Below are 13,523 nucleotides of genomic sequence, written 5' to 3'. Positions count from 1 at the left end.
ATACAGAGGGGTTGGAAGATTTGGGTTAGACAGATTCAAGGGGAGAAAGGGGGGTAAATGTATTATAGCCTACAAAGGCCTCCGGTATATCATCCTCCTCTGATTCTTCCCTGGTACAATACCGCAGCTCACCTAGGGCAATTCCCTGAACATAACCCTGGGCTTCCCTACCCAGGTAATCCTCGCTCACTTGTCCACCCATAGGGTCTGGATCTGAGAGTGCCAGCCCTTTCCTGGCCACCAGAATAGGGATTCTCGAGGTCTACTCAGGAGAATACCCTCAGGTTTCTGACACCATCCTCCGTTGTGATTGTCTGGCTTGGGGTGAATGGCCTGAACGCTTGTGAGCCTGATTGGTAGCTGCAAGAATGCACTGTGTGTGAACGGATGACTGAGCCTAGCTCAGCCTGAGTAAATTAGGAGTTTTTTGTGTAAAAGGAGACCCCTCACTTACCTCTGTGTCAGAAGCTGAAAGTTGAAACAGAAGCCAGAAGCTTGTATCCTGTATCCAGCTGGAGGAAGAAGTCTGCGGCTGAAACTTGGATAGGTGACCTCTTCCCGTAGTGCACCTGCTGTTCTTCAGCTGAGGTGTCCTAGGAGCCAGTCCTGAGTGCGTGCCATCCTGCAGAGGTATCTTTGTGGGTCTAGAAGAAGAATGTCTGGACATCTTGAGCCCAAGAAGTACACCAGTGTTGTCCAGGGACTGGAAGCTGTTCATGACCACTAAGAGCCAGATTGCTGTGTATCGTCCGAAAAGTGAATACCCCGGCATAGTGTTTCCTTAAGTCGGGAGCTTGCAAAATTCCAACCAACCAAAGAAATTTCAAATGACACTGAAACTATGACATCTGTTCACTTTTTGTGGGGGTTTGGGCATTCACTGTACCTAAGAACCAGCCTATATTGCCTGCCTTGAATCTCAACCTTGGTTTCTGGTCCATTGCTACCCTTTGAGAGCCTTGGCAGGGACATATGTGCCTCTACCCCAACCATATAGTGGTTAGCAGTAAAGATACCCCCTCCAGTCTTTACACCCACCTTCCGTGTCCTCCACTGCCTCCCTGTCACGCGATGGTCCACTTTCAAAGCCATGTGCATCATCCACCATGCCCTCCACAAAACAGGCCCAGAATACCTTCAAAACAAGCTCACCAGTTACCAACCCATTAGACACCTGCGATCAAGCACAGCACTCCTCCTTGTGATCCCTCCCTTCAAATAGACAAGAATAGGGGATCCTCCTTCTCTTACAAGCTATCAGAATTTTGAACACAATTCCCCTTAGTATCCACCACTTACAGGATCACCTTGCCTTCTGGAAGGCCCTCAAGATCTGGCTCCCCCTGACCCCACATCCTGACAAACTCATGTTACACTTCAGGTTATTTACCACCTGTCAGAGGTTCCATGTGATAATGTCCCTGCAAATGTTTCGTCTGAGAAAAATGTTGCCAAAAAATTGCCATGGTTTTCTGGGACAGTATCACATTGAACAGCAGGGGGACAACCCTGCAACCCCCAAAACTTTTTTTTTTCAAGGGGAGTGGCAGACACCCCCGCAACACCTGCTCCCCTTGACCCCATATATATGGTCACTATATATAAAGTTGCCACAGCCTTTTCCAGGCGACCATATGTATGGCGACCATATATATGGGGATAATATTACCGGATACCCTGTCAGATAAGCCGAGCCAGCAATGAACCCCTCACGAAATATACAGAGTGACTGTATTGCCTGTCAAAAAAGTGCACGGACAGACATATATCTTTTTATCAACAGTACACTGAAGGGCAAGCCTTGGATGCAGGCAGGCAATGCAATGATTCACACATGCACAAGCAGTTAGAAGATAAGTTTGCTCTTATACAGCTATTTATTCATAAGGAAAGCATACATAAATGAATAAACTATAACTGAAATAAATCACAGAAAAGTCATTAATCTAAAACGAATACATCATTGTTGGGGCAACTTCATTCCTCATCTTGCCAGAAGTGGCTTTAAAGCTCCAGAACACAGCCAGGCACAGAGCACAGCAACCAACAGGCTCCAAGTGAAGCATCCCCCTCTGACTGACCTTTCCAGAGCACCACATTATAAGCCCTCCACAAAGGCGCGTGGCATTTTCTCGAACCTTCTGGCCTGAGTGTCTGTGCATTGGTGGTTGACTGCTTCTCCCCGGCTGGAATGACCTACGGTAACCACAAGTAGCAGATCTCTTCCCTTTCTCAAAACAGCAAAGAAAATAACTCTGTAACACATCCTCAACTTTGACAGTGCCCATCGCAACCTTATCAGGACCCAGCCTACACCTGTGGATCCCGGTCTTTGTGAGCACCATGCCCTCGGATGAGCCATGCAAACCAACATAAGCAACGAATAACGTTGAAAACATGTTTTTCCAGTAAAATAATGCTAACTATGCTGAAAATCTGTGTAGAAGTGCAGCTTTCACTGAGGCATGGAGCAAATATCCATTCTGGCTTCGAGTGCCCCAGAATGCACTGAACAAACGTGCCATATTTTAGCTCAAGCATTACAGCGACAGAGAGAATAAACTCCAGCAGACCACAGGAAAGAATCTGCACCACATCTACAAAACAAAGAAACTAGCCAGGACACACAGATCTGTATCGCACTCCGTGCTGACGGAAGATAGACATAGGCATTGCCACCTACTGCATGCATCTGCTATCATACACTATTTGAAGACACATCGCACAACACCTTTGCCATTAGAATGCAGCTATGTTCCATGACAGAAATGTGGTCTAGCCTGGCACATAATGAGTCTTCTGCCCTTGCATACTCTGCCCACAACCACACAGCACCCATCCTCAAGCCAGCTCAACATGGCTCGCTACCAGGGACTTGGCCACCCCTACCTACCTTCGTATTGGATAAAAAGCACATATGAATTCTAAACTCCGCATTTGAACTTCCCATACCTTGGACTTTGGTTTCTCAAGGAGGACCGAAGCTTTGAAGCCATACAGCACTTTGAAGCTATACCAATGGGAAAAGGTGCAATAAAATTACAAATTAAATTAAACTACAAATTATTACGGTGCAATACAAACAAAATTAAATTAACAAGGTGTTTAATCCTTTGCTGCTGTATGGAAAACAATTGTTAAACATTGCAAATTCACTGAACACAAACCACATTGGGCAATAGTGTAATTACCACCTTACACCATTTAAAGATAGTAAGCCAGAAGGAATAAAGCAGTACAAGCGGGCTATTACATGGGAAAAAAACAGCCTTACTTCTGATTAGATGTGTGGAAAAACTACCAGTTTCTTCAGTACCCTCCAGTATTTTACAAATTATGAATTTGGGGTATATAATGAATGGGAAGCCAAATTGAAAGCCTCATTTTATTTAAGAAACTTGTATTCCAATACAGTTTTTGAACACAGCATATTCATCATACACTGGAACCAACTCTATCATGAACGACGCAGTGCCAGTTTGTCAAATATGGCATTTTGCCAATCAAATAGGATGCCAGTCTACATCAGCCCTGTGAGATCGCTTACCATTCAATTGTGGGTGTCAATGGTCAGGAATACCCCGCACCCCTGCTTGTTGCTTGTTGTATGGAATCTCACCAGGGCATGATCGGCAGGGCTCCCAACCCCTATGCTAACATCCTTTGCTCCCAGCAACAAACTAAAATGCCAAAGTGCAAGGACATATCACAAATCGAATGTCCAAAGTTTAAAACTGGGACTAGAACTGCAATAGACAGGCCACAGCTACAGGGCTAGAACCTCCTGTTCACTAATGTCTCAATAAAAGGTCAAACTTGGAAAGAGCAACAACCCCAAAAAGAAATTTAAAACACGTTAGCTTGGGTGCAGCTGTATTTCATGCCTCTCCTTTAGTATCACACCTATATATATTATTTATACTATTGGCATTTTCGATTTAGCACGTAGCACTTACTGTAATATTCCCAAGTCTGACATTCCTTATGTGTTCTTTCCTGACCAAAAGATTCCAATTAAAAAAATACAAGCTTATTAAGATTTTTGTTCTCAGAAAAGGCTAGATATGCTTTGTTCTTGACATGGCATGCTCTTTTCCTTTCAAAATTCAACACTGCACTGATTACAACAACATAACACACGCAGCAGAAACTGAAATGCCTGATTGTTTCTCACTTTAGCAAAATCCATAATTATGTGTGCACCAACATACTTTTGGAATCAACCGTTCTTTTGTCTGGCCACAAACATACTGCTCACATCTTAATACAAACTTTCATTCAAAACCCCAATTCTCTGTTTAGTTGAATGCAAAAGTGGCAGCAAACCATGCTAGTACAATAATCAACATGCATAAATTCAAACATTTATCAGCAGTTTTACTTTACTTGCGTCTTTCATTACACGCGTTTAACAATGTTCGTTCCAGCACTCATTATAAAATGTTGCCGCTTGCAACCTTGACATCAACACAGACCGGTCTTGTATCGGTCTCCCCAACTCACCGGCTGCGTTGATCTCTCTGATGCTACTTTGGGCCTGATTCACAGAACGTTTCCCTATGGGATTGCACCATTATAAAATGCTTCTGTGAATAAGGACCTTTGTTCTTAGAGCCAAAGACGGTATCACGGCGGCTGCTACCTCTCCCCAACTTGATCAGTCACGACACACAATGCAGGATTCTTCAGACTGGTTTCCTGGCCTTAAACTGTCTAATCTAGAGGGCTCTTTAAAGTAACAGTTTCTTGCTGGAAAGGTCACGGGTATTTCCCTCCTTGCAACCCCTTCTTGGTTTGCCATCTTTCTCCCGTTGTTCAGCTGCCATCTCGAAACTGCTGTTCTTTCATGCGCTTTGCCTCACTCAGAGTTTACTCTCGTGTTATGCCTTTTATCAGTGTGGGGAAGCTTAATGGAAGTAAGATGATAGTGATTGCTTTGCCTCACTCAGAGTTTACTCTCGTGTTCTGCCTTTTATCCGTGTGGGGAAGCTTAATGGAAGTCAGGTGAAAGTGATTGTTAGTCATTTCCTGACCTCGCCCTGACCATAGTATTGGGACATGTCAGAAACACTGCTTGGGTGTGAGTCTGTTTTCTCCCAGAGCGGCTTGTCCGTGTGAAAGTGTTTATATAGGGAAAGGGGGTCAGGGGTAAAGTTCCTACGTATCCTACCTGGTAGGATGGTGTAAAGGTATTACAGGGAAGGGGATACCGTGTCTCACCATCAGGTGTCCCACTCCCCGAAGATCCCTCACCCAGGTGATCCTTCTGCACGGGTCCACACCCAGGAACTGGATCCAAAAGCAATGGCCATGTCCTGGCCACCTGGATGACAGATCCCTGGGGACTAGTGGGTGCAACACCTTCTGGTTTCTCACCGGTACCATTGGCCACTTGTGTGCATGACCATGAATGTTTTGACTATTACCCACATTTGCGTACCTACACGTTTGTCTAACTTCTTTTTTGCTGAATTTGTAACCACTTTTTTTTAACCTCCAATTGCTGATGGTAAATTAGAGTACGAGAGTTCTAGGGGGGGGAGTGTGCAAGGAAAATTCCCCCCACCATATTGATAATACAAAATGGTATACTTGGTCAAAATTAATTTGGCAATAGTGTAGGGTCGAAAAAAAGTCAGCAAACAATCATAGATACATGTTTTGATGTCATACAGGTAGTATAGCTATGTGGTAACACGCTCGTCCTGGAAGCAAGGCGACGCAGAGCAGGTTAGAATCCCGGGTCCGCCCTTAGCAACCTCTTCGGTATTAAGCACGCTATAAATAACCAATTACAATTATATGAGTGCGGTGTGTCATGGGGAAGGGAGAGTTAGTTGAGCTCAGAAATAATCTAGTGGCCCCTGCAGTAATAGAACCCCTTGGCCGCTCATGGCACAGAATTTTGACAGGCTATTCTCCCTAAAAAGCCATTGGGGATTGCCAGTTATGTGATGGACTGTAGTCTAGCAATACATGCCTTCAAGATGAAAAGGCCTGTTAGAACCTTGTAATTTCTCAAATGCCAGCGGTGATGCAGCTCTTTTGGGCAATCTGCACAAACACTGGCACCAGATGTCTAGACTTTGATAAAATGCCTGTTTAGCTCACTGCTGGTGACACATCTGCAGTTTATACTTGCATGTGTAGGGATGGGCCATTCCAACATGTCATCCATCCCCAGCTCATATAGGGAAGCAGCTGCACTTCGGGTAAGGAGGGTGGATTTCTTTCCAAAACCTCTGCATGCACTATGATCGTATGACTGTGAGTGTGCTTGGCAAGAAAACATGGCTAAAGAGCAGACCACAGGGAGCTAGAATCTTCATTCTGCCCAAAGGCCTAGTCCTAAACCCCTCTTTTCTAGACGAGTTCTAAAATTAACAGTCAATGGGCCTCATTACGACCCAGGCGGATTTCGCGGTGCTAAATGCACCGCGAAGCATGGCGGAAAGCCGCCGATAGCGCCATGGGGGTTGGCGGATTTACCGCCCCATTCCGACCTCGGCGGAGCGGTAAATCCCCAATCCCCATTCTGCCCTTCCCCATTCCCATTCTTGCCCCATAGGGTATAATGGGAGTGGGGAAGGAGTTAATTACGCCACCGTAAAATACGGTGGCGTAATTAACAACGAGGTCCCGTAGCGCCATGGTTTTCTCCGGCTGGTAAAACCAGGCGGAGAAAACCTCCATGGCGCTACGGGAACTCGTAGTATGGCGGAGAGGTACGCCATGCACTACGCTGGCGTAATACCCTCTCCGCCAGGGTCCTAATGAGGCCCAATGTATGTTGATGAACATATTCATCTGACTGCTTCAAAACGCTCAAAATATTCTGCTATACCTGCATGCAGCTATGAAGGAACAGACAGGGTGCAGTTTAACCAATCAGAATAGGTGCCATTAGCAATTTATGACCACGTTCGAAGTGAATACTGGGCTGGCTTCATCAGGACATGTACATCCTAAGCACACTTTCAGGACGTGATTAATGGAGAAAGAGACACTAATGCATATTTGGTATAATGACTGACCTCAAACTTTGAATACATTTTGTATTGTCCTGCCACCAGCTGGTGGTAGCTGCTCTCAAAAAGTTGAATTGGAATGTTCCTGAGCAGGATGATTCTTTTTCCAATGCAGACAATCGTGCGCAGCTACGTACCTATCTGGCAGTCCTCCATTATAGTTCGCCCAAATAATGGAACAGATGGGCATAAACGGAGGCTTTCTTTAATAACAGCCGCAAGATATTTCAGATTCTTTAAATCATCCATGGTTACATGTCGATCACTTCCCCCTGTATTACCACACAAATAAGGACAAATCAAAATAGATTTATAAGATAGATAATTTCATGTAATTCTTCTGAACTTTATGATACAAGGCTCAAAGTGGTGAACATATTCTTCTAAAATCCATGGGTAGGATGCATTAAAAATATAGTTATAACACCCAATAATGACATATACATTTGATCAATTCCATTCTGGGCATTTAAGTACATTGTAAGTGACACATTACTATTGCAATAATTCTGGCTGGTACTGTTGGCAAGGAGTTTCACTGAAATCTGTCAGCATAAATAAAGCTCTTTCATTAAAAGGAGGAAACCTTTCCCTAACATACCTTTCCCGAGAAAAAGCATACATGTTTGTTAATGGAAGATTTTGTTTCACCACGCCTAGACTCACAAACAATTCAGAGGTCAGTTTGTCAAACCAGACATAATTAACACTGTAGCAACACGTCACTTTCCTAGCTTTCATTAAACGAGACAGCTAGATGTCCTAAAGATTCATGTCAATGCTTTCATAGGTTTCTTATATTCTTTGGACTCGCATTCTGTTACATTGTTGACACCTATATGTCTTTCCATAGTTTTATTAAATGCTGGTGTGTACATTAACTGATTTCTAAATGTTGTTAAAATGGAGAAAAATAATGATTGATTGAACTGTTGCATTTCTGTTTCACTTCTTTTATTAATACATGACGAGTACATGCTGTCTTCAATGAAGTGTCTTGGCACTGCTTCCTATGAAAGGGATGGGGGAGAGGCAGACCAGTCCGGTAGGCAGAAAAGAGATGAGCCAAGCCTTAAGGGAGCACTGAAAAGAGAAGTAGAATAGAAGTCTTACAGAGATGGGTAGGCGTGAGGAATTCAACCATCCGCACAGGCAGAGTGCACTCACCTGGGCTTTTTGATTTTTGTTTATTTAAAAGAATGAATGATGGGAGATCAACCTCCGAAAAATATGTGGCGCCATTCCTGCGCATATTTTCCACGCTCAACACACAGCAGAAATATAGGCATGTACTCTGGGAGGACACAGCTTACCAGCACCGCCCTCCCCTTTCATGTGTAGCTAACACCTGACAGCTGTGGGTACATGAGAAGTCTCTGGCCGTATGCAGCCTGATTAGCATTTCAAGGCCCCATGGATTTGATCTCCATTATTACACCTTGCTGGTGGCAGCGAATACTGAAGAATGTTAATTAGCAGGCCTCAGGGAGGCCTGGGTGCAGGAAGTGACTATGGAGACCAGAGACCAACACCTCTTTGTAATGCAATGTGTCAACTTGGTACTAACACCCCGCCTTGGTATGAAAGAGCAATTCATTTCCTCTCTGGAACCACTCCTTTCAGAGCAGTGAAGTATGTGAATTGTAGGAGACGAAAGTGTGCCTGCAACCCCCTACTTCAAAGGAGGCCCATGTTGTGACCAAGCGCTGCATAGGGCTCAGTTAATTAGGGAGAGACTTTGATGTACAGCAGACAGGAAGATGGTGGAACTTAGAAGTATGTGTTGTCATCCTTCCCCTGTCTGTTGCCAAGCACCCTGGTCTGGTTCTGACCTGAAGCATCACTGAAGATTGTTAGTGGGGACCCAGGATTGGTCCATTAAGGTGGGCTTAGCCTATGCCACTCACTGGGGCCCATTTAGATTTAAGAGGGCTGAACCCCTCACTGATCAGATCATCTGAAGACTTTGCAAGGAGTAAGAAGAAGGACTCATTTGGAACCAAGCTGAAGGTACAGTTTACCTTACATCTTCCACCAGTGAAGGAAGGCCAGGAGTTCTAAGAGGGAAGCAAGATCCCTCCCCTAAATATCTCTCAGGGAACAGAGGGAGATACCAGACTCAGAAGACCCGTCCAGCAGCTCCAGAACCGGTACCCAGTCGGCACACAGAGACACTTACGACCCTTTGGTGCTGAAACCAAATAATCTTGAACTATAAGACTGATTACTTTACCAACTACCCTCCTGTCAGTATCCAGAGTTCAACCCTTTTCTTTGTGAAACTGTCCATCCTCTGTGTTCCTTTACAGCAGGAGTTGTAATTGTAGAGTCCTAGAGCTCTCTGTTTTAGTAATAATAAAGTAGATATTTTTTTACAACCTTGACTGGACAGTCCCTTTTATCATTGGGTAATAATTGTATTTTTGCTGTGTTGCAACTAACCAACGATCCAAGACCTTGTGGAGATAAGCCTGCCATTCCGTCCAAGTTACCAAAATTGGACAAGGAGGTCTTATAATGTACTTGTTTTCCAATCTGTTCGGATCCGTTCTGGTGTACTAGAGGTGTAAGGCTGATTGATGGTTTAGAAACCAATATTCATCCCTGGACCACTGGTGCCCTAGAAGTTTATTTGTCACCGTAGGAATGTCCCGAAGGTAGGTGTGAGAACTGAAAAAGCATGCCAACTGTGCAGGTGTGACAGAAACAGAGAACTGTAAGAAGGGAAAGACTAGACGAATAAAGAAGAGTCCAAAAAGATAAAAAGATAAGGAGATAAACCAGAGTGCTGACAAAGGGCATCATTGTTAGAGAGGCAGTGGTACACAATATAAAGCAACTTAAACACAACCTGCGTTTTGAATGGGTTTGAATAGAGTTTAGCAAGTTAAAGGAAAATATGGACAGGGCAGTATAGGCTGAATAAAAGGGGGGCGGCTAAATGCCGAAGCACCTGGAGCCTCTGAACTAAGTATGCAGATAGACAGAGATAAAACAAGAGTTGGAATAATCAAGACAACTCTGGAGGGGTGCAGTTGCAGCAAAAAAAGAGCATAGGGTGCAAGGAAAGAGTTGATGGAGAAGGAGACATTAAAACGATATGAGGTGAGTTGAGTTATCGTGGCTTTAAGAGAAAAGTGATTGTACAATTTTGCACAGAGATTTCTGACAGATGAAACAGGGAAGCGAAATAGGTTCCGGCTGGAGAGTCCAAAATGAGTGTTGCATACAACCGGATGGTCCATGATGACTACCACCTCTCTGTTGTTGAAATTAAGCTTGATGAAAATAGCTATCGAGGAGACAGTGGCTGATATACAGCCACAGAAGTGAGAGGGGGTGAGACCCAGCTCTTCATCCAGATGCAGTATAGACAAACAATCCAAAGGAGGTTATCAAGACAGCAACAGGCTGAACACACTGAATGAATGGGATGGGTCAGAGAGAGGCACTTTGTATGGTTAACCAGGAGAAAGAGAGGCAAGTGGAAGAAGAGAAAAGAAGATAGAGACTGTCTCAGAGCCATCAGCAAAAAAGATGTAGAAAAAGAATAGAGCACTTATTGATTCCAGTGTGTCCCAGTACTCTCGTTTTTGGGGCAGCCTTCCTTCCACACCATATAATATAATGGGCAGCACCTTCATTTTATAGAACAACACTGTATGTTTCAGAGAGAATTTCCCATACTTATTAATGAATATTCGCGACTGGGAGATTAAGTGCTGAAGTCTATTCCTAGCTGAAACCCCATCATCTCTCCTTGACATCACATTACTAATTGATACTCCTAGGTATTTATACTGGGTAACACTTAATAATTTGATGTCTTTTAGCTTCCATTAGAGCGAATGACTCGTTGCATCCGGACTGGGCTTGCACATCATTATTTGGGATTTCGCTGTGTTAATCACCAGATTGCTTACCTGGACAAAGTCCCCCAAACGCAACAGCATTTATTGTAGGTCCTGCTGCGTTTGTGATAGCAATACAAGGTCGTCCGCGTATAGCAGATATGGAATTTTCTGAACTCCTAATCTCGGGGCATCCCCATTACAGTTTACAAATTCTCTACATAGATCTATGACAAAGAAGTTGAACAAGAAGGCTGCCAACGCACAACCCTGTTTGAGGGCCCGTTTTGTCACAATTTCCGGTGATAATTTACCATCTAGTGTTATACGAACTCGCATTGTTGTGTTCGTGTGAAAGAGAATTATTAGTGACATGAGCGAGTATAGACAATCATACCATTTTAACTTCTTGTAATACAGTGTTCTATCTACAGAATTGAAAGCAGCTTTGAAATCAATTAACCCCATATAAAGGGGCTGCCTTCGTCCAGCCTGCTGAGCTTTGATCATATTCAGAGTCATGATATTAGAGATGGTTCCCAGGCCTTTTACAAAGCCTGATTGAAGGGGGTCCATTAGATTTTTACTTCTTACTCATAATTGTAGCTTATCCAAGATTAAGCGACAGAACAGTTTTCCAGGCAGATCTAACAGCGAAATGGGCCTATAGCTACTTGGATTCCCTCTAGCACCCTTTTTATAGATCGGAATCGTTATCGCCTGAGTCCATGACTTGGGTAGAATCTGAGTCACATTCACCAGCGAGAAGATTGTGTACAAAATTGAGGCCCATAATTGGGGATGTTTTTTGGGTGCATGATCGGAAAGCCCATCTGGTCCTCTTGCCTTGGAGTTACTCGCCGTGCTGATAAGGTGTCAAATATCAGATAGCTCAAACTCCAAATAAAAGGCAATCAGAATTGTCAGGTGTTCGAGCGTTTCATTGGTCTTAACTGGGGCATACAGTTTAGTGAAATGGGCAACCCACGTGTGCACTTGGACTGCAGTCGTCTGAATAGTGACTTGCAGTGCTATTACAGAGTGGTTTATCGCGATCCACATTTTCAAAATGATTTACTTGCCAGGATTTTCAGTATGGTGGCACTATCTTCTTGAAACATTTCTGCGCGATGACCCTTAATCCAGTTTCTATAATGAGTTCTCAACCCACTGGATAATTGCTTTCTAGCATCCCCAGGTTGATTGCTCAGGAGTCTCAAATCAGCGCGTAACTGGGTTTTCCTTTCTTTAACCACCATATCATAGGTATGAAGATGACACTTGGAGGGATTTATTTTAGGCTTTGGTTGCTGGAAAACCTGAAATAGGTCAGAATATACATATCTCACATTATCCGACAGAGTGTCCTTATCGGATAGAACCAGTCTTAACAGTCTCTCAAGTTGGATAATTTCCTTCTCCGACCATCATAGTCGGTTCCCTCCAGCATTCACCACACATGAACCTTTCATGGAGACATGATCAAGTCCGTCAGGAATTTCACCAGACCCCCATTCCCCAATAAGCATGTTATGGTCACTTGCGTTAGATTTAATCACTCTAAAGTTTGTAATTTCAGGCCACAAGACCTGGTTCATGTATATATAGTCAATAATTGACTTACTTTTGCCTTTTTGCCATGTAACCGCAGCAGGGATATCAGATCTGAAAGCCCCATTAAGCGCAAACAGGCCTCTGGCATTCACTAAAGCGGACCATCTTCGGAATCTTGCTTTATTTCGGTTGTCTGATCCCAGCAACCAATTTAGATTCAGATCACCCGCCACCATCAATGACCTAATATTTTGGGCTTCCGCTACCAAACCTAGGATAGAGTTTAGGTCATGAAAAAAACTATCGTCAGACATGGCAATTGGGTTCCAGTATACGTTCAGTATTGCGTACCCTGCATTTCCAAACATAACTTGAACCAGCAACATGTATTTATTTGGCATGGCCCACAGTTCAGATGACAAGCCTGTACCCATCTTAACAGCTGTTAGAATACCTGAGGTTGGGCGGCCTACTGGGGGTTTAAGAGCAGGATTTAAATGTAAGTCATGGTTATCCCAAATGGGTAACGTAGTAAGCCAAGTCTCTTGGAGCAATACTATATCCCATTTGCTCAGTTCACTTTTATCGTTGCTAATGAGGTGCTTAAATCCCCTAGTATTCCAGCTTACAAGCGAGACCTGGCTCCCCTCAAACCCAACCTCACATTAATTCTGTGTACAAGGGCATCGACACACACCGGCATCTTAGTAGATTGTGTGTTCTTTGCTCTTTTACTTTCCACCAGTGAGCCATTCTGGTGAGTCACATGGTCATTTGCTAGAATAGGTGAAGGGCTGGGGCCTGGCTCCACAGTAAGGTCAAATCCCAGTCTAAACAGTTCATCTTTTGCCTGCCAAATTAGATTTTGCACTACGTGGGATTTCAACCAGAGTCTTATCGAATTTAACTGGCGTTTTACAGTAAATTCTACTAATGCTATATCAGAGGACAAAATGTCCTCTAAGTGGGGAATCTCAGAAAAGATGGCCAACGCTGCTCTTCTATTTAAATCATATTGCATGGATGGTGGCTAGCTACAAGCCAAGACTATGGAGTAGGCCGCTGAGGGTATCCTATACGGAATCTTTCG

General features: G+C 43.9%; 1 protein-coding gene across 2 annotated transcripts in view; it reads right to left on the bottom strand.

The window, feature by feature from the left end:
* The window catches only part of LOC138516426 (cytochrome P450 4V2-like), a 1,267,862-nt gene that overhangs the window by 373,199 nt on the left and 881,140 nt on the right, over window positions 1-13,523 (bottom strand). For both annotated transcript variants that reach the window (XM_069631546.1, XM_069631545.1), the window contains one exon: window positions 7,166-7,300. In XM_069631546.1, coding sequence (XP_069487647.1) covers window positions 7,166-7,300 — 135 coding nt within the window. The remainder of the gene's footprint in view (window positions 1-7,165; window positions 7,301-13,523) is intronic.

The sequence above is a fragment of the Ambystoma mexicanum genome, chromosome 6q (genome assembly GCF_040938575.1).
Source record: "Ambystoma mexicanum isolate Mex_15411 chromosome 6q, UKY_AmexF1_1, whole genome shotgun sequence".
NCBI lineage: Eukaryota > Metazoa > Chordata > Amphibia > Caudata > Ambystomatidae > Ambystoma > Ambystoma mexicanum.
Note: the sequence above shows the minus strand (reverse complement) of the source record. Positions and strands in the feature narration are given on the sequence as shown.